Source organism: Enhydra lutris, unplaced genomic scaffold (genome assembly GCF_002288905.1).
Source record: "Enhydra lutris kenyoni isolate GAN:26980312 unplaced genomic scaffold, ASM228890v2 scaffoldscaffold13, whole genome shotgun sequence".
NCBI lineage: Eukaryota > Metazoa > Chordata > Mammalia > Carnivora > Mustelidae > Enhydra > Enhydra lutris.
In genome coordinates, this window is record NW_019154097.1 from 45,614,076 (window position 1) to 45,639,623 (window position 25,548).

The following is a 25,548-nucleotide window of genomic DNA, read 5'->3' on the forward strand; positions in this document are numbered from 1 at the left end:
GGGAAGGAAGAAGGTGGTGGCCTGGGGAGGAGATGGGGATGAGGGAGACTTTTTTTAGGATGTTGGAAACTTAAGCCTGTTTGTAGTTAAGACCAGGAAGCCAAGAAGGAGCTGGAGTCCCGAGAGGGAGGGAGGGAGGCGCTTGTGGGAATGGCGAGAGAAGCTCGCGCCGGAGCTGGTTTTCTTGGGCCAGAGACGAGAGATAAGATGGGTGAGAAAACAGACGTTTTGAGAGGGGGCCCTCCCCAGCTGGCCTCAATCATAGGAAGCCAGGGGTGTGGGGTCAGGGTGCAGAGCTCGGGGGAGAGGGCGGGCTGAGCCGATCCTACAGACGGGGCGGGAGCCGGGCCTGGGGGGATTCTGACTGGAGGTCATGGCTGAGAACGTTGGTGCTGGACAGAGGTCATCTGAGGATGGGGTCGGCCAAGGGGGCCACCCAGGACATCCTGCCCCTGGACGAGCAGCGGATGGCACGGAATCCAAGTGGTTGTCAGAGAGGAGAGGCAGGCGCTCGAGTGACCCGGGGGCCAGGGGCCCTCAGAGTTGCCAGGTAACAGGGCAACTCCCCCAGATTGGTTCTGCAGCCTTGTAACAGCCAAACCCTCTAGGGGCTGTGGTTTCCAGTTAATAGTGTCCTGGACTTGGCATGGGGGTTGGGGAGGCGGCGCAGAGGACACCTACGGATGGCTTTGGGGTCCAGTATGTTGATGATGGTTTTCGGCGTCCCGACAGTAGGCTGGAAGGGTGGGTAGGAGGTTGTGTGTCTCTGTGTCCTCAGTGGCCATGTTGAGGACCAGGGGACCTCGAGTAAGCTTCTGTGTCAGGAGGAAACCAGGAGAACATCAGCCCAGAGCCCAGACGGAAAGGGAGGGAGAAAAACTGGTGTGTTGTTGACCTGGGGCTTCTACCCCCAAGGGGGTGCTGACCTCTCACCCTGGCCCCTGCGATTGGGGGGGGTTTGCCCCCTCGATGAGTGGGAAGACAGGCTCAGGGGTCATGTAAATGTCTTTAGGCCACAGGGCTGTCGCCATAACTGGGACTCACACCCAGGCCTCTGTCCCGCAGAGCAGTGTTCTGTGGGGACCGTGTCGGGATCCATCCGTGGAGCTGAAGGGAACCCCCAGATCACTGACCAGCCAGGGCCACCTGGAATGACCTGGCTTGGGGGAAGTCACAGCCCTGGGACGGGTCCTGTCGACTCATCCTGCCACTCCTGCCTGATTCTGTCCCCACTCCAGTGTTTCCTTGCCGTGGCTGTGGTTCTGTGGCTGGGGCCAGACAATCACCTGGGTTTGACCAAGGGTCACACCCGTCCCATACTAACCCCCACCCCAGGTAACCCCATGTTCTTCATTCCCTTGCGTCTTTTTTTTTTTTTTTTTTTTAATTTTATTTATTTGACAGAGACACAGCGAGAGAAGGAACACAAGCAGGGAGAGTGGGAGAGGGAGAAGCAGGCTTCCCGCTGAGCAGGGAGCCTGATCCCAGGACCCCGGGATCATGACCTGAGCCGAAGGCTGATGCTTAGCCACTGAGCCACCCAGGTGCCCCCCTCCGCTTCTTTTTTGTGTGTGTCTTGAGACCTCATGTGGTCTGAAAGGTTTATTTTATTATTTTTAAGAGCGGTTCCTTCCCTCTCTGCCGGGACAGACGCTGCCGTCCGTGGGGTCTGCGGACTGACTTTGCCGTCTACCGTATTGTTGGGACTCACTCATACTTTTGCAAGTCACACTAGACCGTTCATCCTGACAGCTGGTCCTCATCTGTCCTCGTCTGCCTCCTTGCCCGGCGAGGGCCATCTGGGTTCACAGCCAGCTCTCTGTCCCTGAGAACAAGTGGTTATCAATTCTCGCATCCGCGGCTCCCGTGACACGTGGGAGAGGGCGGATGCCTCCCAGGGCACGTGCGAGGGCCACACCGGCCTCCCGGCTGTCCCCACCGTAGACACTGCACAGCCTACTGGGCCCAAGTCTGTAACTTCCTACCCTAACTGAGCCTCAGGCTTCCTGCCGGCAAAATGGGAATAATTAGTTGGGCTACACGTCTGTTTGGTTAGTGCCGATGACGCACAGACCGCGTCACCTCCTGTCCCAGCCATGCGGGGGCAGTGGCGGGGGGGTGGAGACTCGGCCCATCTCCCAGGAGCAGGTGTGTCACTAAGCACAATCAGATCTGGAAGTGAATAATCTTTCATGTTATCGTCACTGGGGAGGGATGGGCCGGGGCTTTGACCTGCCCTGGGGGTGCTGGGGTGGGGGCCACAGGAATGAGGAGATCCGGAATCAGACAGAGGTCATTTTACACCAGAGAAGCCAAGAACCTTCCCCTGCCTGCGAGGCCTGAGCACTGCCTGGACAGGAATGCTGCTGGGAGGTCCGGTTCCGCCTGGGTCTGCAGGCCAGCCCCTGGACTCGCCACTTTGCATGACCACACGAGCCCAGACAAGATCTGAGCACTGCCCTGTGTGTTCAGTACCTCCTTAAATCCCACACTACCCTGCCAAACCTCTTTCAGAGGTAAGAGAGCTGTTCCGGTCTTGTCTGGGGTAGGTGGTAAAGCCAAGATCCACACACACACACGGGCCCTTTCCATCTCTGACCCCCCAGGGAAGAAAGAGGACTACCAGTCGGCCGCATAGCCTGCACTTGGCTCTGGGTTCGCAAAGCAAGAGGCTGAACTTCCCCAGACTGTGGCCTACCCTGGCAGGGCCCTTCCTCCTCACCCCACCCATCTGGCTGCCCCAGGCCATTGGGACGTGCATAAGGAGGCTTGCGGCTTTGGCCCTCAGTGCAGGACTAGGCCAGCCTGTTGCCTCAAGTTCCCCACCTTCCCCAGGTCTCCATGGCGGAAAGAATGGAGGTGTCAGCGGGGATCAAGTTCAGAGGTGACAACAACCTGCCCGCTGACCTCATCTTCCTGAGGGGCTGAGTCTTGTTTTCTGGCCACCCATGGAACCACGCCCACCACCTCCAGCCTGATCCAGGCCACCGTCAGCTCTAGCTAGCGGCTAGCCGGTCTTAGGACCCACCCACTCCTTATAGCGGCCACCAGGCATCCTCCCTGCCCGGTGACCTGTCCCAGCGTTGCCAGTCACTACACCCCCACCACTCAACCACTCTGGCCTCTGTCACTCCTGGCGTGTGGCTGCTCCTAGGACAGTGGCGTGCCAGCTCCTCCTCCCCCAGGTCCTGTGAGGACCTTGCCGGTACCTGCTCAATTTCCCTTTTTACTGTGGCCACACGGACCTAACCGAATTGACCACTGTCGCCGTCCCGAAGTGCGTGTGTCCCTGGCATCAAGCACAGTCGCGCTGAGTTTCCCGCCCACTGTCCCTCTCCAGAACTTTCCCATCTTCTCAGACCGCAGCTCTCCATCCATTCAGTGACCGCTACCCGCCTCCCCTCCCCGCAGCTCCTGGCAGCCACACCCTGCTCAGTCTGAAATCGCCAGCCCCATCCCCCCGGCCCCTCTTCCCTTTCTCCACTTTTCTGATTTGGTGTGCCACACACACCGCTGTCTGATGCACTGTTTTTTGGTTTTGGTTTTGTTTTTTCCCACCCCAGCACATAAACCCGATTGTCCGATTCTTGGAGGTGTGTCCCCGAGCACTTGCCGCACAGCTTGACACATGCAAGCACTTAGTGACCTGTTTGTCGAGTGACTGAATGACCTAGCCACTGATTTCAGCTCCTGCCTGGATCTAGGGGCTTCCCCCTTGCTCCTTACCCGTCCCCTTTCTGCCATCCCTGTGTCACCCTAGAACTTGCGAGTGCCACAGCCCACACGGTGATTGTCCTGGCCGCCCATGACCTAAGCAGATTTTTTTTTTTTCCATCTTAACAGAAGAAAAAACTTCCCCTTTTCGGGATGACCCTTCAAGTCACGGACACGACGCAGGGCTTTCTCTCTACCTAAAACTTGAAACAGCAGCCTCCAGTTGCCAAAGACCTTAGAAATGAAATGTCAGTAACACAAGAGACCTAGCGAAGACCCAGGAGGAAGAGAGAAAAAGGCCACGGCCGGTCGAGGGATCAAAAGCCTGGACCAGCATGAGGCCGGCTCAGTGTCGTTTGCTGTGTACTGTGGAAGGCTCCTGCGCTGCTGGCCGTGGCCAGAGGGCTGGTGCAGGAGGCAGCCGGAAGCGGGGCGAACCCTGGCTCCAAGCCCAGTGGGCTAGCCTTGGTGAGAAACACTTCTGGCTTCCTAGGCTGAAATTCAAAACAGGCCCATGCGCATTCAGAGACACCCCCCGCCCAGTGGAACAAAAGACAGTGTGTCCACAGGTGCCTGGAACATGTGGGACGCCTGTTCTCAGTCCTGTGCGCAGGGCCCATCCCAGTGCATGAAGACAGCGACTCCCCGGTGGGCCAGGCTGTCTTCCCAAAGCGTCTGCACCTGTTCTGTGATGAGCTGGCAGGTGACCTCAGCGGGGTCTGGCCGACACGGGGCATCCTGACCCCGCAGGAAGTGGGCTCTGGTCCCAGACTGGTCTAGCTCCCGTCTGCCCTAGATTGAGGTGCTCAGCTCAGGACTCCGTGTCCAGACCACCTTTGCGGATCCCTGACTACGTAAGGGGGTCTTTGTGGTGTCTGGAAAACGAGGGGAAGGGAGCGGGGCACAGCCTGCCAGGACCCTCCACCAGCCAGCAGGTGGACGGAAAAGGCGAGGTGCGTGCCCATAGGGGTCCCCATCCCTGGCTGCCCTGATCTGGACAGCCCGCCTGCTCAGACACGCCAAATGTCTGTGAAGGTCCCTCGGCCTCTACATGGCGTATCAGGGAGTGGGGGGTAGGGGTTCTGGGGTCAGGCCTGGGGCTGCAGAGCCCCTGGGATCTCGGGCTGAGCCTCTAACGTCATCACCCATCATGCCGGCTCCCTGGTGGGGGCTGGGCCACAGTCTGGGTGGATGGAGGCTTTTCAGCCAGAGCTCGTGGCTTGGAGGATCAAGTGTGTAAGAGCTGGCACCACGTGGAGGGGGTCTCCCCACGGAGAACCCATCCCGCCTACAGCCCCTCAGAGAACTGCCAGCCCGCTGCTCTCTGGAGCTAGCTGGCTTTAGAGCTTCTCTTTCCTGGGAATACAGGCCGGCCTCCCGGTCAGCTCCCTCTGCCGTCCAAGAGTAAATAGCCAACCTGTTGTGCTGCGTGCTAACTAGACGTACACTGGGTCTTTGCTCATTGGTGTCCTTCAGCAACAACCCTGGGAAGTAGGGTTATTATCCCTGTTGTATACAGGAGGAGACTGAAGCACAGAGAGGGTAAGCAACTTACCTGAGGTCACATAGCCATAAACAGCAGCACTTCTTCCATACTTTGCAGCACAACAGCCACAGGAATAAAGGTGGCGGCTGGACTTTTCCTCCAGGCCGAAGGGGGCATAGTCTGCAGTCCCCGGGCATGCTCTGTATTGGCCATGAGGCTCTGAACAGACACAGGCTTCCTGGCATGGCCTGCCTACATCTAGTACCCTTGTTGTGTTCAACAGAGTGCAGCAGTGCATTGTTACCTCCTGGATGGGGGACTTGCATGATTCTCGGGGTGTATCCTGAACCACAAGCTGCTGCTCCCCAGTCTCCCTGCCTTCATTGCTCAGAGCTGTAGAGTTTTATGTCCTGTTTACCTGATGATGGCTCCAGCAGAACCTGCCAGGTGATGGTCATGCACTGTTGCATGGGTGTGCACTGCTCAACTGAGAGCACTCTTCACAGAGACCATGCAGTGAATGAGCCCTGCCCCCAGAGCTGTGATACACCACCTGCCCCGCTACCTGGATAGCAGATCCATCTTGGGTTCTGATGTGAGCTGGTTCGGATTTTGCCTGCCCTTGAATGGTGTTTTCCAGACAGACTCCATGGTTCTAGGATCATCTTTCTGTGGCTTCCTGGCCAGGTCCCTCAAGGGTGCCCTGCTGTGGAGCTGGCGGGGTTCCATGTGGCCCACACTGGAGCTGGATGGGAACCAGTCCACCTTGAACCTGGCCCTAACTGCAGAGGAATGAAGCAGCCCAGGGCTCACCGCCCCCAGGTGCCAAGCTGGGACTAGTACGCAGGCCTTCACACTTTCCCAGTCCACTTTATTTTCCTTGTTGTTCCATCCCATTCCCGAGTACCATGAGGGCATCCAGAGGGCACCCCACTCTCCTCCTCCTCCTTGGACTTCCTGACAGCACTGAGCAGAGGCTGGCTAATTGCTGGGTTTTGTCCTCTCTCCAGCTCCTCATAGACAAAGTAGAGGGAGGCCGCGAACGCTGGGGCCCCAAGCATCTGGAGTGTGGCTCTAGCCATGACTCATTAGAAAGTCAGGACTGAAGACTTCAGTGTCTTCCAGAGGAGGGCAGGTCAAGGCAGTGCCCCACAAAGGGCCTGCAGGGTTTGTCCAATCAGGGCTTCTCTGGCTTGGGGATAAGTTTGTGGCCCTAGTGCACTTTTTTGCTCATTGGACAATGAGTGTTGATTCTCTTCCCAGCCTGTGTCAGGGACTAGCTGTATGTACAGAGAATCCACAGTCCTTGCCAGAGAGAGCTCTCGGTCTGCTGGGGAAAATGAGTATTATTTGTCATAGGTTGTGGAAATCACCTAGGACCCTTATCATGCACAGTTGTTCAGACTGTGCACTGCTCAACTCTAAGGGCAGACTTCACATAAACCGTGAGATGAGCGAGTTGTAACACACCAGCAGCCCAGCTGTCCGCGGTGGCTCTAATGTCCTTCTGTAGACATCGTATAAGGCTGTAGACTGTCAAGGGAGGACCACAGCCCTGCGGTGGGAGTTGAGGGAGATGGGGCGGCCGGTGCCAATCTGAAAAGGCTTTACCCCAACAAAGATGCTTGCTGGATCTTAGAGAATGAGCGGCAAGTCTCCAGCCGAAGAAGAGGGAAGGGTGTGCCGGGCAGTAGAGAGACCATTTGTCAGCCTTTGGAGGCATGAGACTGGAAGGCAGGCCAAGAGTAGGGGAATGGGGCGACGTAGGAGGCCTGGACGGTCTCCAAGGCAGAGGTTCACGTGGAGGGCAGTGGTAGGCAGAGGGGAAACCTGAGAGCAACTCGGGGGTCGGGGAGAAGGCTGGTGGGGCTAATGACATGCAGCCAGGGGCTTGACTGCCCCGGAGTTTGACCACAGCCATCGTGGCTGGTCCTTTGGGCTGACCCGCCCTCCCAGGGGCCTGCCCACCCAGCCAGGCACATGTTTGCAGATGGATATCCAACAGCAGGGCCTCGGGCACTCGACCCCGGGAGACGGGTCACATCAACAACGTGTATACCCCATTTACACGGAGGCCGATGCTGCCTTCTGCTGGGGTTTCTGCCTTTTGGGATAGTTTATAGGCTCTATTTCTGGACCATCCCTCACAGCCAAGAGGACATGGTGGGGGGCAGGGAGGTGGGGGCAAGTGCCATCTCTGTTTGCTGTCACAGATAGCTGGATGCCCACTCCCCATACCCAGCAAGTACCCGTTCATGGCAATCTGGTGACCGGTGTGGGGTGGGGGAACATGCTTCCGAGGCTCTTTCTCAGTGTACAGGGGTCCCCAAGAAGGAGCCAGGCCAGACCAGTGATTGCCACTTTCTGAGGTTATGATAATTTGCTGTTGTCCCCGAGCAATTAGAGATTTCATGTGTGCGGGCAGTTTGCAAATTGGGTGTGGGACAGACAGGGACAGAGATGTGATCTGAAAGCGGAAGAGCCGGAGGGAGATTGAAGCGTGTGTGGGTCTGGCTGAGCGGAGCGTCCGGGGAGAAGCTCGCCACCTCGCTGATGACCGCTCTAGCGGCTTCTTTGAGGTCAGGTGCACTGATGGAGCGCCTGGCGGCTCGGTCGGTTGAGCCTCTGCCTTCAGGCCTGGGATCGAGCCCCGCATTGGGCTCCCTGCTCAGCGGCGAGCCTGCTTCTCTTCCTCCCCCTTTGTTGAAAAATAAATAAAATCTTTTAAAAACTATATTTAAAAAATTAAGTAAGGCCCATTGAGGGATGATTTACATATAGTAAAAGTCACCCCTCTTAGGGTATGATTCTTGGAGTTTGGACACACGTATGTGCTCTTATAAACCACCAGCATAACCAAGATACCGAGCATTACTGTCACCCCAGAAAGTTCTCCGATGCCCTTCTAAAGTGGACCCCAACCCAGCCCCTAGCACCCGTGGCTCCCTTCTCTGTCCCTAGCCTTGCATCTCTCCCAGAATGTCCTTGAAATGGAATCAGGGAACGTGTCTGATTTGAGTCTTGCTTTAACTTCGGCAAAACACACTCGCGATCCACCCATGTTACTGTGCGAACCGGTAATTTACCCCTTGGGTTGCTGACCGGTGTCCGTGGGACCAATGAGGGGACCTCCAGCTGAGGGACCAACACTGGACGTGTTCCCAGTTTGGGGCGAGCACAAAGGAAGGCCGTAAACACCTGCACGCGGGTCTCGGCGTGGTCCTGGGCGTTCCTGGGTGTTCGGTTCTCCGGTGGTCCTCCAAGCGCGGGGTTTCCGAGTCACATGGTCTCTGTGTGTTTCCCTTCAGGAGAAGCTGCCACCTCCTCCCAGGGGCTGTGCCTTTTTGCATTCCCGTTCCTTGTGAAAAATTTCAAGGACGAAGCACACAGGGCACCAGGAAGGTTGTGTGGCTGGGCTCTGGTGCTGCAGGGCCCTGACCGGAGGTGCGCCAGCCCCATCTCCCTCCACCCTCCTGCCCTACAGCCCTGCATCCCCTTCAGGATTGTCTTCCCTTTGAATCTTTGTAGAAGTGCTGTTTGGGCCCCTGCGGGGTTCTTGGTTGGTCCTCTTTCTGGTAGGGCTTCCCCTGATGGATGCGTTTTACACGTTGGGCACGGAGACTGTGCCGGGCCTCGCGCTCGAGAGCCCGAGTGACGCCAGATAAATGACCACAGGCTGTTTCCTGCTCGCCGCTGTTCATGCCGCTCCGTCTCTCCCTGCAAGTGTTCTGGGGGCCATTCTAGCTGGAGCAGGGACAGGGAGACAGGCAGTGAGGGGCGGTGGCCACCCCCCAACCTGGCCGCAGAAAGCCACTGAGCCCCCCATGTCTGCCGGGCACTAAGAATGAACTTGGGGACAAGATACAGAGGGACAGAGTGAGTGGCAGCCCCGGCCTTGGGAAACCGATGGTCTTGTTTGGGGCAGAAAGGGCAACGTACACATACACCCCAGGCTAAGCCAGCATCACCAAAGATGCCGGGGACAATCCAGGGATCCATGCCGCTGCCCCCCACCCCAGCCACACAGGTGGCCACGCCTCGTTCTTGGGCATGGAAGAGAAGTACCTAAAGCCTGGGCTGTTGGTCAGATGACTTGACTTAGGTCTTAAATGACCATGGGGACTCTCGAGTTGGTGAGGAGAGGGGCTGGGACTCACAGGTGTGGGGGGCCTGGGGTGGGCCGCAGCAGAGGCCCAGAAGTCGGGGTGTGGGGCGCCTACAGAAAAGACAGTTCTCCTCCCAGGTCCCTGCCATTCGTCCTTCAGCTGCTGCTTCCACGGGGAAAAGTGGGATCGAGGACCCCTGACCTGTATGGGGACCTAGAGGCTGGCCGGCTCAGGGGTCCACAGAGGTTGGTGGGGGCGGTGCAGAGGGGACGACCAGCCTCTCTGAGACCTCCGGAGTCAGAACTGGAGGGTAGCAGAGGGGAAGATACACAACTCACTGCAGGTCACGTGGCAGCCTCGGGTCAGAGCTCTGGGTAAACCAAGTCCTCTCCCACAGGGTCCCAGGGTCCTGCCAGGTCCGAAGTGGGACTAACGGTGATATTCTCTGTCTGTCCACCGTCCAGGTGCAAGTTCTTCAGTCTGACTGAGACGCCGGAGGATTACACCATCATTGTTGACGAGGAGGGGTTCCTAGGTAAGTGCTTCTGTCACCCCAGACATTTTTTTTTTTTTTTTGGTTATACTATTTTTTTTTCATTTATTTTTAGCGTAACAGTATTCATTGTTTTTGCACCACACCCAATGCTCCATGCAGTCCGTGCCCTCTCCAATACCCACCACCTGGTTCCCCCAACCTCCCACCCCCTGCCCCTTCAGACCCCTCAGATTGTTTTTCAGAGTCCATAGTCTCTCATGGTTCACCTCCCCTTCCAATTTCCCTCAACGCCCTTCTCCTCTCCATCTCCCCTTGTCCTCCATGCTCTTTGTTATGCTCCACAAGTAAGTGAAACCATATGATAATTGACTCTCTCTGCTTGACTTATTTCACTCTGCATAATCTCTTCCAGTCCCGTCCATGCTGATACAAAAGTACCCCAGACATTTCTGCTCCCGCCCGCCGCCTTATTTCTCCCTCCTCCCCACCCGCCACCTTATTTTTGCCTCCGTCTCCTTCTGGCGAGTGGGTTAGAAAGTCAGCACAGAGTCTGTTTTCTTCTCTCCCTGTGCCGTGGCTGGTCCCCTTCCTTTCCGCTGATGAAACTGCCCCAGGAAAGGCCCCAGAGCTAAAAGGGTCAGTAAGACAGCGTGCTTACCCAGCTGGAACTACAGGCTATGGAGAAAGTAGCTACAACCCAGGGCTTGTTTCACTGAGCTCCCACCGCTGAGTGAGAGGCTGTCGGTCCTCAGTCCCTGGTTCCCGGTCAGGGCTCCCGTGAGCCTTGCTGCTCTTCCTGCCTTCGCGTGTGTCCGTTTTCAAGGCTGAAATACAATTCACGTAGCAAACATGCGCCCTTTTAAAGTGTCCGGTTCAGCGGTCTGTGATGTGCACGGGGTTGTGTGGCCACGCCCTCCAACATCTTCCCTCCCCCCAAAACAGCCTCATCTCCGTTGACATCACTCCCCATCCCCCTTCTCCGCCGTGTCCCCTCGTAGGTTTATTATGTTGGTCCTGGTCTAACGCGACAGCAAGCGTCCGTTTGCGCTGCCCGCTGCCCACTCACTTATGAGAACGGGGTGTGTTCACGTCCCGCCGGCGTGGAGCTGCGAGCGGAGGGGAGGTCAGGTGACCAGGCCCACAGCCACGGAGCGGGGCTCCCCCCAGAGCCGGCATTCCCTCCGAGCCCCCCAGTTCCGTTCTGGAAAGCCCTGAGTCCACATTTTTATAAAAACCTCATTCCACCCCAAAGGCAACTCCTAGTCACTCTTTCGTGTTTCTCTTTCCAATTGTACGGGGCACGAGTTGTCTCTTTTTAATCCGCATGCCGTCCTGTCCCAGAGAGAAGTGCTTGTCCCTGACACCGTGAAGTAACGTTTCCTGTGATGTCGCGGCCTCTCGCGGTCCACGCCGTGGTGGATGTGGCCCGTCTCCTTGCCCAGTCCCCTGCACTTAGAATCCAAGTGGGCATTCATGGTTCTCCAGGGATAAATTTTTGACCTTTATTCTCTCCGGCTAATTCCTAAAACGGGGTCTGAGACCTGGAGTTACGGGGTCGGAAGCTGGCTTGTGTGGTTCTTAGCGCAGGTGGAGGGGGGCTGCCTTTTCAGACCATCCCCGCTGGTGAACAAGGGGAGCCTTGGAAGAATTGACTTCACCCCTACGCTCTGTCGTCCTTACGCGCCCCTACCCCATCATCGAAGATGTCTCTCTGGTCCGTCATTTCATCCATGCCCAGACCTTTTGGGAGCCTAGGACCCATAAACAGGAACTTTTGCCCTAACCACAAAGCACGGTCCCGTGAAGAATGTACACTTGGACAACCCAAACCCATCTCCATCTTTGTGTGGATCCTGCCGAGAAGCACGGCACTTCGGGCGCAGAAGGATTGCCCCAGGATGTCTCTGCTCTAGGAGCAGATACCCTCATGGCTCCGTCTCCCCAGACGAGACAAGCTCGCTCCATCTCAAGGCCACAAACGAGCAAATGCCGCGACCAGGGACAGAGGAAGGCTGTGGCCGCAGGACCCAGGGGGCCGGTTTTGCAGGCCCTGGAAACCCACGTTTGTAGGAATCCTCAGTCCCCTGGGAGGCATCGCGCAGGTGAATGGCTGCCTGTCCCCAGCCAGCACCGCCTGACCCCCCAGGGTTGCAGGAGGCAGCACTGACAGAGCCCCGCTGACCCCATGAGCCTCGGGGTCTGCCAGCCAGCGACGCGGTCAGTCGTGGTTGCGGTGGGTGCTGTGCGGGAGACCCCATAGGAGGGACCCTTGCAAGAGTAAGCAACCCAGCAGAGTGGGTCCGTGAGGGGCCTGAATTGACCTATTCCGACTTCCCTCCCTGCCCCAGCGGGGCTTCTGGCTGTGGACACTGTGGTAGATAAGCCCTGGGAAAGACTCTTGCTAACTGCATTTTATAGACAAGGAACCTAAAGTGCAGAAAAGGCTGTCGCACGGCTGGTGTCCTCTCCGGATGCCTCCAGGGGCCGGGCCCGAGGCCGGGGAGAGCAGAAGTGCAGGAATCTGGCCTTTGCCCCCCAGGGAGGCTCTGGGAGGACAGAAACACAGGAACCAGAATTACGATATCAATAGAGAGTGGCACCCAACTGGCTGGCAGAAGTGCAGTCCAGGAGGACTCCCCAGAGGAGGCAGTGCTTGAGGCAAACCCAACTAAATGACTAATGAGCCCACCCGGTGAAACCTGTGACACTGGGAGTGGGGAGGCTTCTAGAATGGGGGGTCGCTGGGCATGCAGGGGAGAAGACAGAGCAGGACGAGATGGGACGAGGGAGGCCAGGAGAGACAGAGGCAAGGGGGAGCCAGTGAAGGGTCTTATCTGACCTTGAAGGGCTTGCCTGGAGGAGAGCAGAGTAAGGAGGCTGGCACAGTGAGGACAGAGCAGGAATCAAGAAAGATTCGAAATCTGAATTTACCTGGGACTTTTTCCTGAGCTGCACCGCTAACCAGTGGGGAGCCTCACACTGTATTTAAGTCTGGAAGAACTGGTGAGCTTTCAGCATGTCCCTTTCTGGGAACTCGGAAGAGGAGACTTTGGGGGAGCTTAGGTAGTCAGGGAAGGCTTCCTGGAGGAGGCCGTTTTTGCTGCCCTTGAAGGGCTAAGGAGGGAGAGAGCATGTCAGGTGGGGGTGTATGAGTAAGTCTGGAAGCAGAACCAGAGACCAGGTTCAAAAAGTAGATGGAAAGACAGGTTCAGGTTTAAAAAAGAGTGAGCAGGGTCCATTTGGACCTTGTTCTGCAGGCAGTAGGGAGCCATTGAAGGTTGTTGAGCGGGAGAGAGTTGTCACTGAGGCTGGACTCAGGAAGAGGCACCTGGGGTGAGTATGCGGGAGGGGAGAGAGTGTGACGTGGGGTCCTCCCTAGAGGGCAAATAAGCAGGCTTTGTCCGAAGTGAGATCTTCAGGCCCAGGCTGAGACCCTGACTGACCCAGGGAGGGAATTACCCACAATCTTGAAACCCCGACTTTCCCTGGAGCCGTTATTAATCACTTGGCCTCTCCCCAGACCTCTTCTGGTGGCCAGAGCAGTAATAGTGTCTTCAGTGTGGGGAAGGGGGCTCCGGGAGGGGGAGAAAAACCCGTGTAAATGATTCACCCAGCAGGGGCTGAGAGGAGGGGTCCGCTACCCTGCGACTGCTGCGTAGGGGGTCTCACTTCCAGGCCACGATTCCCGGTCGGCACTCGGGGCTGAACCGTGTACGATTACCGGAGCGCAGTGTCTCTCACACGCGAGCTGGTCCAGCGGCAGGGGGAGGATGTCGTCCAGAAGCGACTCCTGGCCTCCCCGTTAGCGCGGACGGGAAGACCCAGGTTCAGATCCTGCCCTGCCACCTGCACGGCTTGTGGTTCTGGCCAGCTGCCCAGCTCCCCGGGGCCTCCCCCTGAACACAGGAGCGCCTGTCCCTTCTGCAGGGCACCCATGTGGCCGTGGGATGCGCATGCGCTCGAGAGGTGTCGCTCTGTCGTGGATGAACCAGGGTTCCTCTGCCCGGCCCCGTCGCTGGAGTTTCGGGAGCACCCGGCGTTTGGGGGTCGCACGCTGGCCTGCGGCGTTGGTCTCTGCCACGCGTGTCAGCACCTCCTTTGCAGTGAAACTGCTCATTTGTACCCCTCCGGCTGTGCGTCGCCCAGCTGCCATCGAGAATCCGGCATCAGCGTGCGAACGGAAGAGGCGCTGGTGCTCGGGAAGCACTCAGACGCCAGGCACTCGGCTAAGCACTTGGTGTGGGGATTATCTCATTTAATCCCAGAAGCATCTTCTGGAGCCCATCCCGATTTCCTCCTTCTGCGTTTGCAGCTAAGAAACTGAGGGGCGTTGACGTTGCCCAGAGTCAAGGCAGGATTAAACACCTCCCCCTCCGCCTGACCCCAGGGCCCTTGACCCTGCTGCGCGCAGAGCAGGAGAAGCCCGAGAAACACAGGCTGGGTGGGGCACACACAGCCGTGTCACGCAGGGACACGCAGGTCCTGCAGCCGGAACAGGGGAGGCCCGGGGCAGGGGGGTGGGTACCATGAGGAGGGCAGGGGGAGGGCTCTGCCCAGCTGCAGAGCTACCCCAGTCTGTGGCTGGGGGGTGACAAGACACCGTTAACCTCCACCACCACAAAGTGTATGCGGCTCCCAGAGGCTATTTGTAAGGGCCTATGCTGTGTGCGGTGACAGAAACAACCCACCTTAGTCTTGGAATGGGTCCACTTTTCCTCTAGGGACGGGCAGGCTCGCGGTCTCCTGGTCAGCCTCCTGGAGCTCATCCCCACAGCCCCAAAAATGGCACCTCGTCCCCCCGAGGCTTGGCCCAGGGTGAGGATGGGCCCCAGACAGGCCCTCCCTCCCCGCCGCCCCGGTATTGCAGATCCCAGGGGCCAGAAGCAGCGAACACTGTGGCTTCCAGCTGCCTTTGCTCCTCTGATGAAACTCACACTTCTGAGAGGATCCGAGGGGTGACCGCTGGTCCGAGCTGACTACCGTCCGTGGGTCCTACCCAGGGCCGAGAGCCAGGAGTGGCTGGCCCCGAGGCCTGGAGCAGGGCGGGCAGACCCATCCCGGCCCACCCGCTCGCTGCCCAGACTGGCCAGCAGTTGGACAGCCCTGAAGTCCTCTGTCCCCCGCCCCCTCAGCCCCCCCCCCATCCCACATCCCCATGCTCAGCTGGCTCCAGGCCTGGGCTTCTCCCTGGGACGCATCCAAACCCACCAAGAAACTCCCCAGAGCAGAGCCGTGTCTGCACCAGTGCCCCTTAAAAATGCACACACCCCAGCACTTCGCTGACTGAGGGGGACACGCCTTCCCCACTGGACCGGCCACAGCTTCCTGGCAGCCTCCGCCAGGGTGGCTGGAGCCCGGACTGGAGTCTGTCGCTGTCCCAGCCTGAAGCGGGTGTACTTTGCCCTCCGCCTCCCTGAGCTCACAGGACCCCACGGCCTACTCTGCCCAGCGGGGGCGGGGCTGACTTTACACAGCCCGTTGCGCATCCGTAAGCTGATGGGCAGCGAATGCCCTGTCCCCACTGGTGGGCTGGGGCTGGGAATGGCACTTGCTCCCCACTGGGGCCCCATGGCCCAATCCTGGGGGGTGGGGTATGGGAGCAAGGGATGATGGTGAAGGCCACCCCCCAACCTCGGGCCTGGCAGGGTGACCGAGCCCCGACAGGAGCGGGGAAGGCAGGTGGGTGGGAATGTGGGGCCCGGACAGAGCACAGAGGCAGGGCCGGCTGCCCCCCACCAGCCCTCGTCCTCATCTCGCACCCCTGCGCGCCACGTGCTGAGCATAGACGAGGCCATCGCCCCACACGGTAGCCGCGCACCACGTGCACTTCTCAGAAGCAAAATGAATCAAAGTGAAATAAAACATACGATCTTTTCTGTTGCATTAGCCATGTTCTTGTCACTCTGAAGCCACAGTGAGCGGCTACGGTCTGGGGGCAGTGCGGGTGTAGACAGATCCCTCCCTTTCTCCGCACAGAGCTCTCTGGGGAAAGGGACTTGGGCTCTTCTCCGAAGGATGCGGGAAGCCGCTGGGTGGTTTGGGGTCGCGAGGAACCTGGCAGCGGCGGGCAGAGGGCCAGTTCGCAAATGCCGGTGTGGTCTCTTGTTAATACGCAGCGACTTAAGACATAACTGACCCTCCCAGGGTTTTCCCGAGAGGGCTGAGGGGTTCTGCCCTAAGGGAAAGGGGAGTTTTCAAGCGTCCAGCGTTAAATACGTTAAAATGATGGCCGCCGTCGGGGCTGCGTGGCTCACACCCAGCCCCAGGGAAGCCCTGGGCTGAGCGTTGAGCAAGGCTGGACCGTCAGGATGCCCCGGCCCTCAGCGGCTCTTGGGGCTGTCCCTGAAATAGATGGCGGGATTGGGGGGCTCGCGGCGTTCTCCCCAGGTCCAGGCCCCTTAGAATTTCAGAATCGAGCCGCTGTTTCTGGGGAGTTTTCCTGTGGCCGTCAGACTATTTCTCTTCCAACACCCACGTAACAGTTAGACTGGACGCCAAAGCCCGAAGCCCAGGGCCCCTTAAACGCCTTTCCTCCCACTCTTCCTCCCAAAGCTTTCCCCTTTCCTGGGAAGCCGCCTGCCTCTCCAGCAGGCCTGGCCAAGACGGCCCCTTCTCAGCCAGCGGGACCGGTGGGCACACCAGGCTGTGGTTACCGTGCGAGTGGTGACCCCTGAGGCACGTGCACACGCGTGTACCCATGTCCCGTGGGCAGGCCCCCCTGGGCGCGCTCTCTGCGGGACCAGGCAGAGTCATGAGCATTTGGATTCCGGGGGTTTGTGAGCTGGTCGAGGAGACAGTGATTGTTGCCACTCGGACCCTCCTCCACCTGCCCCTGCCCGCGCCAACCCCAGGATCCCTGAGCTCTCTGGGGGAGGGACTTGGGTGACAATCACTGTTGCCAAAAGATGGCGTCCTTTGGAGCCTCCCGGAGCTGTGTGTTCTTCCAGAACGCAGGGCTGAGAAAAGCAGGGAGAGAAATCCCAGGGCTGCCCCCACCCTGTCGTCTGGCTTCCCCTCCACCCCAGCTCCTGGGAGGTTCCCGGGAACCAGTATGAAAACCGGGAGGAAGGAGATGCGGGGCTGCCTGGCTGGCTCAGTTAGGCGTCCGACTCTTGGTTTCGGCTCAGGTCCTGGTCTCAGGGTCGTGGGATCGAGCCCTGCGTGGGACTCCACGCGTAGCAGGGAGTCTGCGCGAGGTTCTCTCTCCCCCTGCTCCCCGACCCCTGTGCACACGCTCGTTCACTCTCTCTCTCAAAGAAATAAGTACATCTTAAAAAAAAAAAAAAAACCACCAGGGGCCTGTTCCACCCATTTGAGGGCAGCAGCATAGTGGGACCTGGAGGTAAGATCATTACTCGCTGCTGGACGCCCATCATTCCATGCGTGGGACAGTGGAAGCCAAACACAGATGAGCCACTTGTCACCCCGGCTCCCGCCCTGCCCAGCGGTCGGCACGTCTGAGGTCCTCTGAGGGCCTTCCCTGCTCGGTCCTCCCAGGCTGGGACCTCTGATTCCATTCTGCTCCGACAGACAAGGGAAGCGAGGCCCGATGGCAGGGACTGGCGGGCGGCCAGCCCTGTCCCCTGCCCGGAGGACCCATCGTAGTCACAGGCCCGCCTTCCATGTGTCGTCCCCTTCCTCCCCATGCAGAGCTGCCCTCCTCGGAGCACCTGAGCGTGGCAGACGCCACCTGGCTGGCCTTGAACGTGGTGTCGGGCGGGGGCGGCTTCTCCAGCTCGCAGCCCATCGGCGTCACCAAGATCGCCAAGTCGGTCATCGCCCCGCTGGCGGACCAGAACATCTCCGTGTTCATGCTCTCCACCTACCAGACGGACTTCATCCTGGTGAGCCGGGGCCGCCCTGGGGCCTTGGTGGCATTGTCTACAGGGCTTTGTGCCCCCACCCCGTTGCATGGTCAGCTCAGAGAAAGGTCAAGGGTACCTCAGGGTCATGGCTCAAGGGTCAGCAGGGCCCCGGGTGGGACCGCGGGGCTCCGTTCAGCCCCATACACCAAGTGCTTGTTGTAGACCATGCTGGCTTGGACCTGGAGCCTGGGCTCTGAGGGCACACGAGGGTGGGGATGGCAAGAGTGTCTGCTCACAGGCCGCAATGGTTCTAGACTCCCATCCCCCACGAGCATGGCGGGAGGGATGGAGGAAGCTGGTTCGGGTAACAGAATCTCAGAGTGAAGGGAGGTGCCCCCCAGAGACCACGGGATACCAACATCCTTGACTCCCCGTCCGTAGGTGCGTGAACGGGACCTGCCCTTTGTCACTCACACCTTGTCATCAGAGTTCACCATCCTGCGGGTCGTCAACGGTGAGACAGTAGCTGCTGAGAACCTTGGCATCACCAATGGCTTCGTGAAGCCCAAGATGGGTGAGTTGAGGAGGCTCTGCCGGGGAGACCTCGAGAAGTCCCCAGGGCCTACCCTAGAGCAGCCCCGTTCTCAGAACATTCACAAAGCACCAAGTGTAACACAGGGTCAGACCCTGCTCTCAAGGTCTGGCAAAGACGGGAAGGGGACACAGCTGGCGATGTCCAGAGGCCACTCCTCACACATCCAGGGTATCAAGATGGGCTTCCCAGAGGCAGCGACTCTCGAACTGAAGGTTGGAGCCCAAGTAGGAGCTCAGCCAAGTGGTAGAGGTTAGCAAGGGCATTCATTCCAGGCAGCCAGCAAGGCATGTGCAAAGGCCCAGGGGTCTGGCAGTGAGCCAGAGAATCAGGAGAGCCGTGAGTGAATGTATTGGAGGCTGGAGAAGGCACAGGGGCCAGGTCCCCCAGAGCAGCTGCCGGCTCACCCTGCCTCTTGTCCTGGGCCCTCCTCCTGCCCCGTGCCACTCCTCCTCCCAACCTCAGCGCCCACTGTCTTTGCTCTCACAGTCCAGAGGCCTGTCATCCATCCTCTGTCCAGCCCAAGCAACAGGTTCTGTGTCACCAGCCTGGACCCTGACACGCTGCCTGCGGTGGCCACACTTCTCATGGATGTCATGTTCTACTCCAATGGGTATGGCCACCCCCTTGGACGGGAGAGGCTGCAGGGCAGGCCAGGGAGGCCAAGGGGACACAGCTCTGCCTGGGAGCCCCGGTCTGAGTGGGGAGACACCGAGCTACCACCTGTCCTGGAATCTGGTCTGGGGCAGGGGGGTCATGACTGCACCCCAAAGCCATGCTCTGATTAGGGGAGACATCCTTCCTCGGGAACCCCAAAGCATGGTGAAGCCCCAGGGGCACATGTCCACGGATTCCACCCCCACTCACCATCCCTGGAGCTCTAGTGGCAAGCCCGGTCTGTAGGGGCGCCAGGAGCCCAGGGCTTTTCTGTTTGGTAGACAGTAGGCTTTGTTGCCTTTTTTTTCTCGGATTTTAGTGGGGTGGGACCAGGGACCAGCGAGCTGGCAGTGACCACAGACTGTGTCCCGAGATGTGGGTCAGCACAGGGACAGAAACCCTGTCCAGGAAGGAGCGGGGGTGGTCTGCAGCGAGGGCCAGTTGGGTCTTGGGCTCCGGGAAGTATGGTGCTCGCCTCCATGAACGCCGCAGACTCATCCGCCTCAGGTGGGGAGACTGAGGCTGTGGCCGGAGGTTCAGGGTCAGGATTAGGGCCAGGACTTGGCCCCAGCTCTCCCAGGCCAGTGGGCAGGCGAGCGGACCAGGTGGGGATCTGGGTGTGGTCAGGTTCCACTGTCCCCCTCACCACCCCACCCCCCGGCCCCCAGAGTGAAGGACCCCATGGCTACCGGGGAGGACTGTGGCCACATCCGCTTCTTCTCCTTCTCCCTCATTGAGGGCTACATCTCCCTGGTGATGGACGTGCAGACCCAGCAGAGGTGAGTGGCCCTTCTTACTTACCGACGACAGGCAGCTCAGAGAGGTGATGGCCTGGGGTCCCTTGGCCTCCTCTCTGGGGCTGGCAGTGGGGGAGGGGCAGAGTTCCGAAACACACTCCCAGCCCTGCCTTCCCGTTCCCCCAGACGAGGGGGGTGCTCAGGCAGGGCCTCGAGACCCCTGATCGTCCCGAGGGCAGCCACAGCTCCAACCAAGGGACCGCGACCGACATCAGCCTCTTGGGTTTCTCCCTTTCTCTCCTTGTTAAGGTTCCCTAGTAATCTGTTGTTCACGAGCGCGTCTGGAGAGCTCTGGAAGATGGTGCGGATCGGAGGACAGCCCCTGGGATTTGGTGAGCCCCGGGGGGTGTTGCACCAGCGGGCGGGGGTCCTAGCATCTCCGCGCGCATTCCATCCAGGCTCACTCATCCTGCGGTGCAGCTGGGGGGACTGAGGCTGGGGGAGCCGGAGTCCGTGGCCCTTGACCAGCGAGTGACAGAAGGCACAGGGCTCCAGACCAGAGGGCAGGAGGAGCGCCTTCAGCCAAAGCAGTCGTACCTCTCCCGGCCTTGGAGAGCGCCTTCCTGCTGCCTGTTAGCACGCCAGGGGCCAGAGACAAACAGAAAGGGAAGGGCAGCCCGGGAGGCTCAGGCAGCTAAGCTAACGACTCTTGACCTTAGCTCAGGTCCGGGTCTCAGGGTCATGAGTTCGGGCCCTGCTTCTGGGCTCTGTGCTGGGCGTGGAGTCTGCAGTGGAGAAGGGAAAAAGTCACCTGTGAGTCCCAGCTGCTCCCAGGCCGTGACCGAGGTTCTGATGACGGTCCTTCACGTAAATAAATGCCATTGCAGTCAGACTCGAACACCCCAGCACTCACCCCGAAATACCTCACCGTTCCTGTCCCAGGAAGGAGCCGCTTCTCCGCAACGACGAGCTGACCCTCCCTACACAGGACCTCTGTTGAGAGTCCCTGAGAGTCTCGAGCCTCAGTTTCCACAGCTGCCCGAGCAGCCCCGTTGGGGGCGAGTTCTGTCCACAAGCGTGTTCAGGGGGCCGTGGGGCTCAGGGTCCTCGGGGTTAGCAGGCCTGTGGGGCACCGATTCGCGCGGGGCCGGGTGGAGGCCGCCAGCCCACTGTCAGGGATGCACCGATCAGAAATGATTTCCTGCAGCTAGACCCGTTAGACCCCAGAGCTGCAACCCAGGACAGGCTCTCAGTTGTCTCCGGGAAACGTCGTCCACAGACCCAGGTGGGATCGGTGAACCCTGAGTTCCCACAGACAGAGTGAAGGACCTTCCTGATGAAGCCCAGACTGCTCCAGGGGCCATCACGTCGGCCCTCGGACGCCCGTTCCTAGAACAGGAGACGGAGGTGGCAACGTATGTTGACCTGGGGGTGGAGGGGCAGTGAGGGAGCCAGGTTCTGCCTCCCGCCTCACCTGCCTGTGGACGCGCTTGCAGGTGATGGTCACTAGCAGGACAGGACGGGTCCCCCTGACTCTGCTCACGTCAAGGCCAAAGCCAGAGCCGTCCTGGGGGCAGAACAGCAGGCTGCTCTGTGGAGTGCTAAGAAGTGTACACTGAAGGCTCCTGGCCCAACCCTGGCGACCAGTCTCCCTCTCGGCGCGGGGGTGGGGGGCTCCTTCGCCACAGACCCTAACATTTCTCCCGCCCACACTGGCTGCCTGGTGCCGGGTTGTGGGGATTGAGCACTGGAACAACTCCTCATCAAGGAGGTTGTTAGAAACAAGCATGGCCGCAGGCAGGTTCCCTAATACGCCATCCTAATGAGGAGGATGGTGGATCCCTCCCCTGGGTGGGGAGCACCCGTGCGTGTCTGTTGTACCGGCTGCTCTGCTGTCAGCGCCACATGTAAGGTCCAAGTGGCCCAGGAGGAGGCTCCCCAGAGAAGGTGACGGGGGGGGCTTTGGTGGGGAGGGGAGGTAGGACGCAGCAGCACCTGTCTGAGGGACCCACGTCGCTCCAGGTGGCCGTGCCCGGGGAGCAGGCTCCAAAGGTAGGCAGGGTAGAAGAACCCAGCCAGGTCAGCACAGGCAGAGGGACGGAGTCCTGATGCTGGACTGAGGGGTCTGCTGCCATGTCTTCCTGTAGGCAGTGGGGAGCAGCTGAGCTCCTGCCGGCGGGGGAGCAGCTGGGGGGCGACCAGGAGCCTGAGTCCTTCAGAGGACTGCCTGCAAGACCGTCACGGAACGTGATGACGTGTCCAGACGTGTTGCCGGTGGTGCTGGCCTCCCGGCCGACAGCTAAAACTGCCCTCGCAGGGCGGCGCGGGGTCTGAGCCACCCTGACAGCCGGCAAGACCCTGCCAGGGAAGCAGCTCACCGAGAATCTGAAGGGTTCCAGACTGGCAGGTTCCGCATGCTTGTTAGCGTGCTTTGGGGTAAACGCAGCTTCCCCCCCGAACCCAACGTGCCTGGTGCAGGTGGCTCCGTCCTCGCCCCGGCTCTGTGCTGTGCGCACCCTCGGGGCTTCCCCTTGGCCATCCCTGTCGTTCTGCAAAGTGCGGGTCACCGGCCTTCCAAACTGACGTGACACGGGGGTTCCAAACCCGCAGTTGGGAAAGCATCGTTCTCGACTCCCGTCTCCAACCCCCATTTCTGTCGGAGTAGTTGTGTCGGTAGCAAAAGGATTTGGGGAGACTACGCGTCCCCACCACACGGTGGCACAGACAGTCACCAGATGCCGGGCTCGCCCAGCCACCAAGCACCTGTGTGTCCAGCCGGGAGCCCCAGCAGACCGAGCGGAAAGCAGGAGCCCAGAGTCACCGCACAGGTCCAGGGCTGGGCCAGGGAGTGAAGGAGCAGAGGGGAGGCTGGAAGGGATGGCAGTGGGGTGTCATAGGCGTGGAGCCCGGGTCGGTTCCCAGGCTCCAGCCTCAGAATCACACGGAGAGCTGGTGACCCGATCTGGACTCTCCCACCCAGTTGGGAAAAGGCATCGTCGTCAAAATCGGAATAATGGATTTGGGGGAAACCACCTGAAAGCTTGGAAGGGGCTGTGTTGGTGGCAGAGTGGTCCTCAGACCCTGGAGGTCTTCCTGGAGGAGGAAGCTTTGAGTGGTGCCTTCAAATCAGGCAGGGAGCCGGGGGTGAGGAGGGGATACACCCCCGCTTTGGAGGTCTAGAGGGAGGTAGAAGCCCCATTCCCCGTGGGGACTCTGGGGAGGAACCCCGTGCTCACAGAGAGGAAGTGACTTGACCATGGTCTTCTGGCTAGAAAAAGAGAGGGCGACAGAAAAGAGGGCCTGAACCCACGTCCTCCCTTCGGCCACACCGCGTCTTGTTCTGTCGCGGAGAACTCGCGAGGTGGTAGGGACGGGGAGCAGGGGAGCAGACAGAGAGCTCAGCTCTGTGGAGCCCTGCGGACGACGGGGCGGGGTGGGAGGGTCAGAGAAGGCTCCTGGGTGTGGGGGCCAGAGCACCAGGGAATCCTGGCGTGGCATCAGGGAACCCGCGTGGCAGGAGGCCGGGGTCGGAGGGAGGCTGGCTGAGCGTCATCCCCGCCTCTGTCCCCAGATGAGTGTGGCATCGTGGCGCAGATCTCCGAGCCCCTGGCCGCCGCAGACATCCCCGCCTACTACATCAGTACCTTCAAGTTCGACCACGCGCTGGTGAGTGTCCCGCACCGGCCCCCGGGCAGGGGACGCCAGTGCGGGGCTCACGGCTCTTGCCTCCCCGCCCCCTCGCAGGTGCCGGAGGAGAACATCAGCGCCGTCATCAGCGCCCTGAAAGTCAGCCAAGCAGAGAAGCACTAGGGGGGCCTCCTCCCTCCTCCCTGTCTGCCCCCCAGGCCTGGGCCCGGCCCCCACCCTGAAGATTCTTCTTGCAGTATTTCTCAGACTGGAAAATCGGCCCCAGGGGCCCCCAAGAAGGGGCCTCTGGGAGACGCCCCCAATCGCTTCCCCTGCCAGGCCTGGGGCGCCCAAGCCAAGGCCTCCCTGTGCCCTTCCTGGAGCCCTCAGACCCTCCAGAGAGCCCCTAGTCTCCTCCTCCCCCCGACTCCTCCTCCAGAAAATGACGTCCGAGGCCCAGGGAGCTCGGCAGCCCACCCACCTTCCCACCTGGCCTCGCCCACGGGGGGGGGCGGGTGCTGAAGGAAGCCGGGCCCTCCTGCGAGATGATGGGGTTCTGGTTCTCATGTCATCCTGGGGAGCTGGCCGAGCAGGGCTGAGTTCATGGAGCCCAGGGAGGCCCCCGTGAGGCCCTGGGGCTGGATGTTGTAGTCGCTGGTCTCTGGTTCCATCAGCTCCGGGCTGGTTCCCGCAGAGTGGAGGCCAGTGGGCGGCCCCTGGGTCGCGTGCTGGGGCAGCTCGGACAAACCTGGGTGGGCCCCGAGCTGGGGAGGACCCGTGCCGCCCAGAATCTCGCCTGCCGTGCACAGGGCCTGTGCCCCGACTCCCAGCAAGACTGCCAAGGGGGCCCTGTCCAGACCCTCCCCACCGTAAGCACTCGCTCCTGGGGGCGGTTCCCGGGAGACCCACCAGCCTGGGGCATGAGCGCCTGTCCCCTCTTGCTTTCCCTGGACCCTACCTGGGCAGGCAGAGCCTTGGTTTCCCCCAAGTGGGGGCATCCCCAGCATTCAGGACCTGAGGTTTCTTGGGTCACCCCCACTCCCCAGCAGTTGACTAGACCAGCACAGGCCTCCCCTGATATCCTGCCCCCTCCCCCACCCCACTTTTGGGGGATGCGGAAGGCCCCTGCCCCCAACTCACCTGCCTGCCCACCCCTCAGCAGGGGACTGTGGCACTCATGAGTACTTGACCTGGGGGGCAGCTTATCTGAGCCTTAATAGAGAAAACTGTACCGTACGTTTTAGTTTCTTATTTAATATATTTGCGCCCAGGCTGCGGTTAGTGGCAGTTTTCGGGGGACGGGGCCTACTGAGTTCTGTCGGGGGCCCAGGGGCTCGGTATCACTCAGCTGGCGCCCTGCGGCTCCCAGGACAAGCAGGAGAATCGAGGGGTGTCCCAGGAGTGTGGGCCCTCTCTTTGGAGCAGGAAGTGGGCCACAGAGGTCTGTTGCAAGGCAGGGGTCCCCCCAGGGCAGCCCCACTGACGGGCACCCAGGGAGCCGTGGTCTGTGTGAACATCAGAGGGGACCCAGAGGCCACGGGGCAGTGGCCAGCCAGGTGGCTGGCCAGCTGAGGCGGTCTTGTACCCCTGGGAGGCTGACCAGGGAGCATGGGGTGAGCTCCCGTGCCTCCCCTCCAGCCGGGGGTGCTTCCCAAGCGAGCTGGACCAGAGGGTCCCTTGAGGCCCCTGTCCTCCCTGGTGTTCTCTCTCAGGCAGCTTGGCTGACTGCGCCGTCCCAAGAAGCTCAGAGGAGAAAGGACGTTCCCTTAGGCGAAGGGCTTGTGTGAGCCCCAGTCCCCCCTTCTCCCAGAGTGAAGAAGACCCTCTGAGCCCCAGCAGCCCACCACGGAAGAGCCGTGGGTCTGGATCCTTGAAGATGCTCAGGGCCCAAGCACTGATTAGGAACCCTCTTCTTTTTTTTTTTTCTTTAAGTTAATTCATTTTGCACAAAACTCGAAAACAACCAAAACGTGTCCACTGTTTGCTGGCTCCAAACCGGGGTGGTGGCCGAGTGGGCAGGGAGAGACCCGAAGCCCCAAGCCCCCTTTCTCTCTCCTTGGAAGGCCTCGGTTTTCCGTGGCCCACCCTTCCAGCTGCCCCCGTCCGGTCTCCCGATGGCGTCCGCTCTCCGCCGTCCCTCCCTGCCCAGCAAGTGTGTCGGCACCGCGACCCCAGAAGTGTGTGCTGTCCAGACCCCCCCGAGAACGTATCGATTGTACACACCTATAAATACTTGTGTTTTATGTCGATATAGATATATACTGTAAATAGCACATATACTTGAGCAATATATGTTAATATATGCTGTGGGCACGCACACGCATGTGC

At 59.9% G+C, this 25,548-nt stretch overlaps 1 protein-coding gene across 1 annotated transcript; it reads left to right on the forward strand.

Moving 5' to 3' along the window:
• Positions 1-1,586: 1,586 nt before the first annotated feature.
• LOC111145850 (cytosolic arginine sensor for mTORC1 subunit 2) lies at positions 1,587-25,145 on the forward strand. The gene is given in 10 exon segments (XM_022501125.1): positions 1,587-1,760; positions 1,762-1,835; positions 9,771-9,841; positions 17,453-17,646; positions 18,049-18,181; positions 18,689-18,812; positions 19,525-19,635; positions 19,903-19,985; positions 23,165-23,259; positions 23,338-25,145. Coding segments are annotated over 10 exon segments (1,125 nt in total). The 3' UTR covers positions 23,404-25,145.
• Positions 25,146-25,548: the final 403 nt, after the last annotated feature.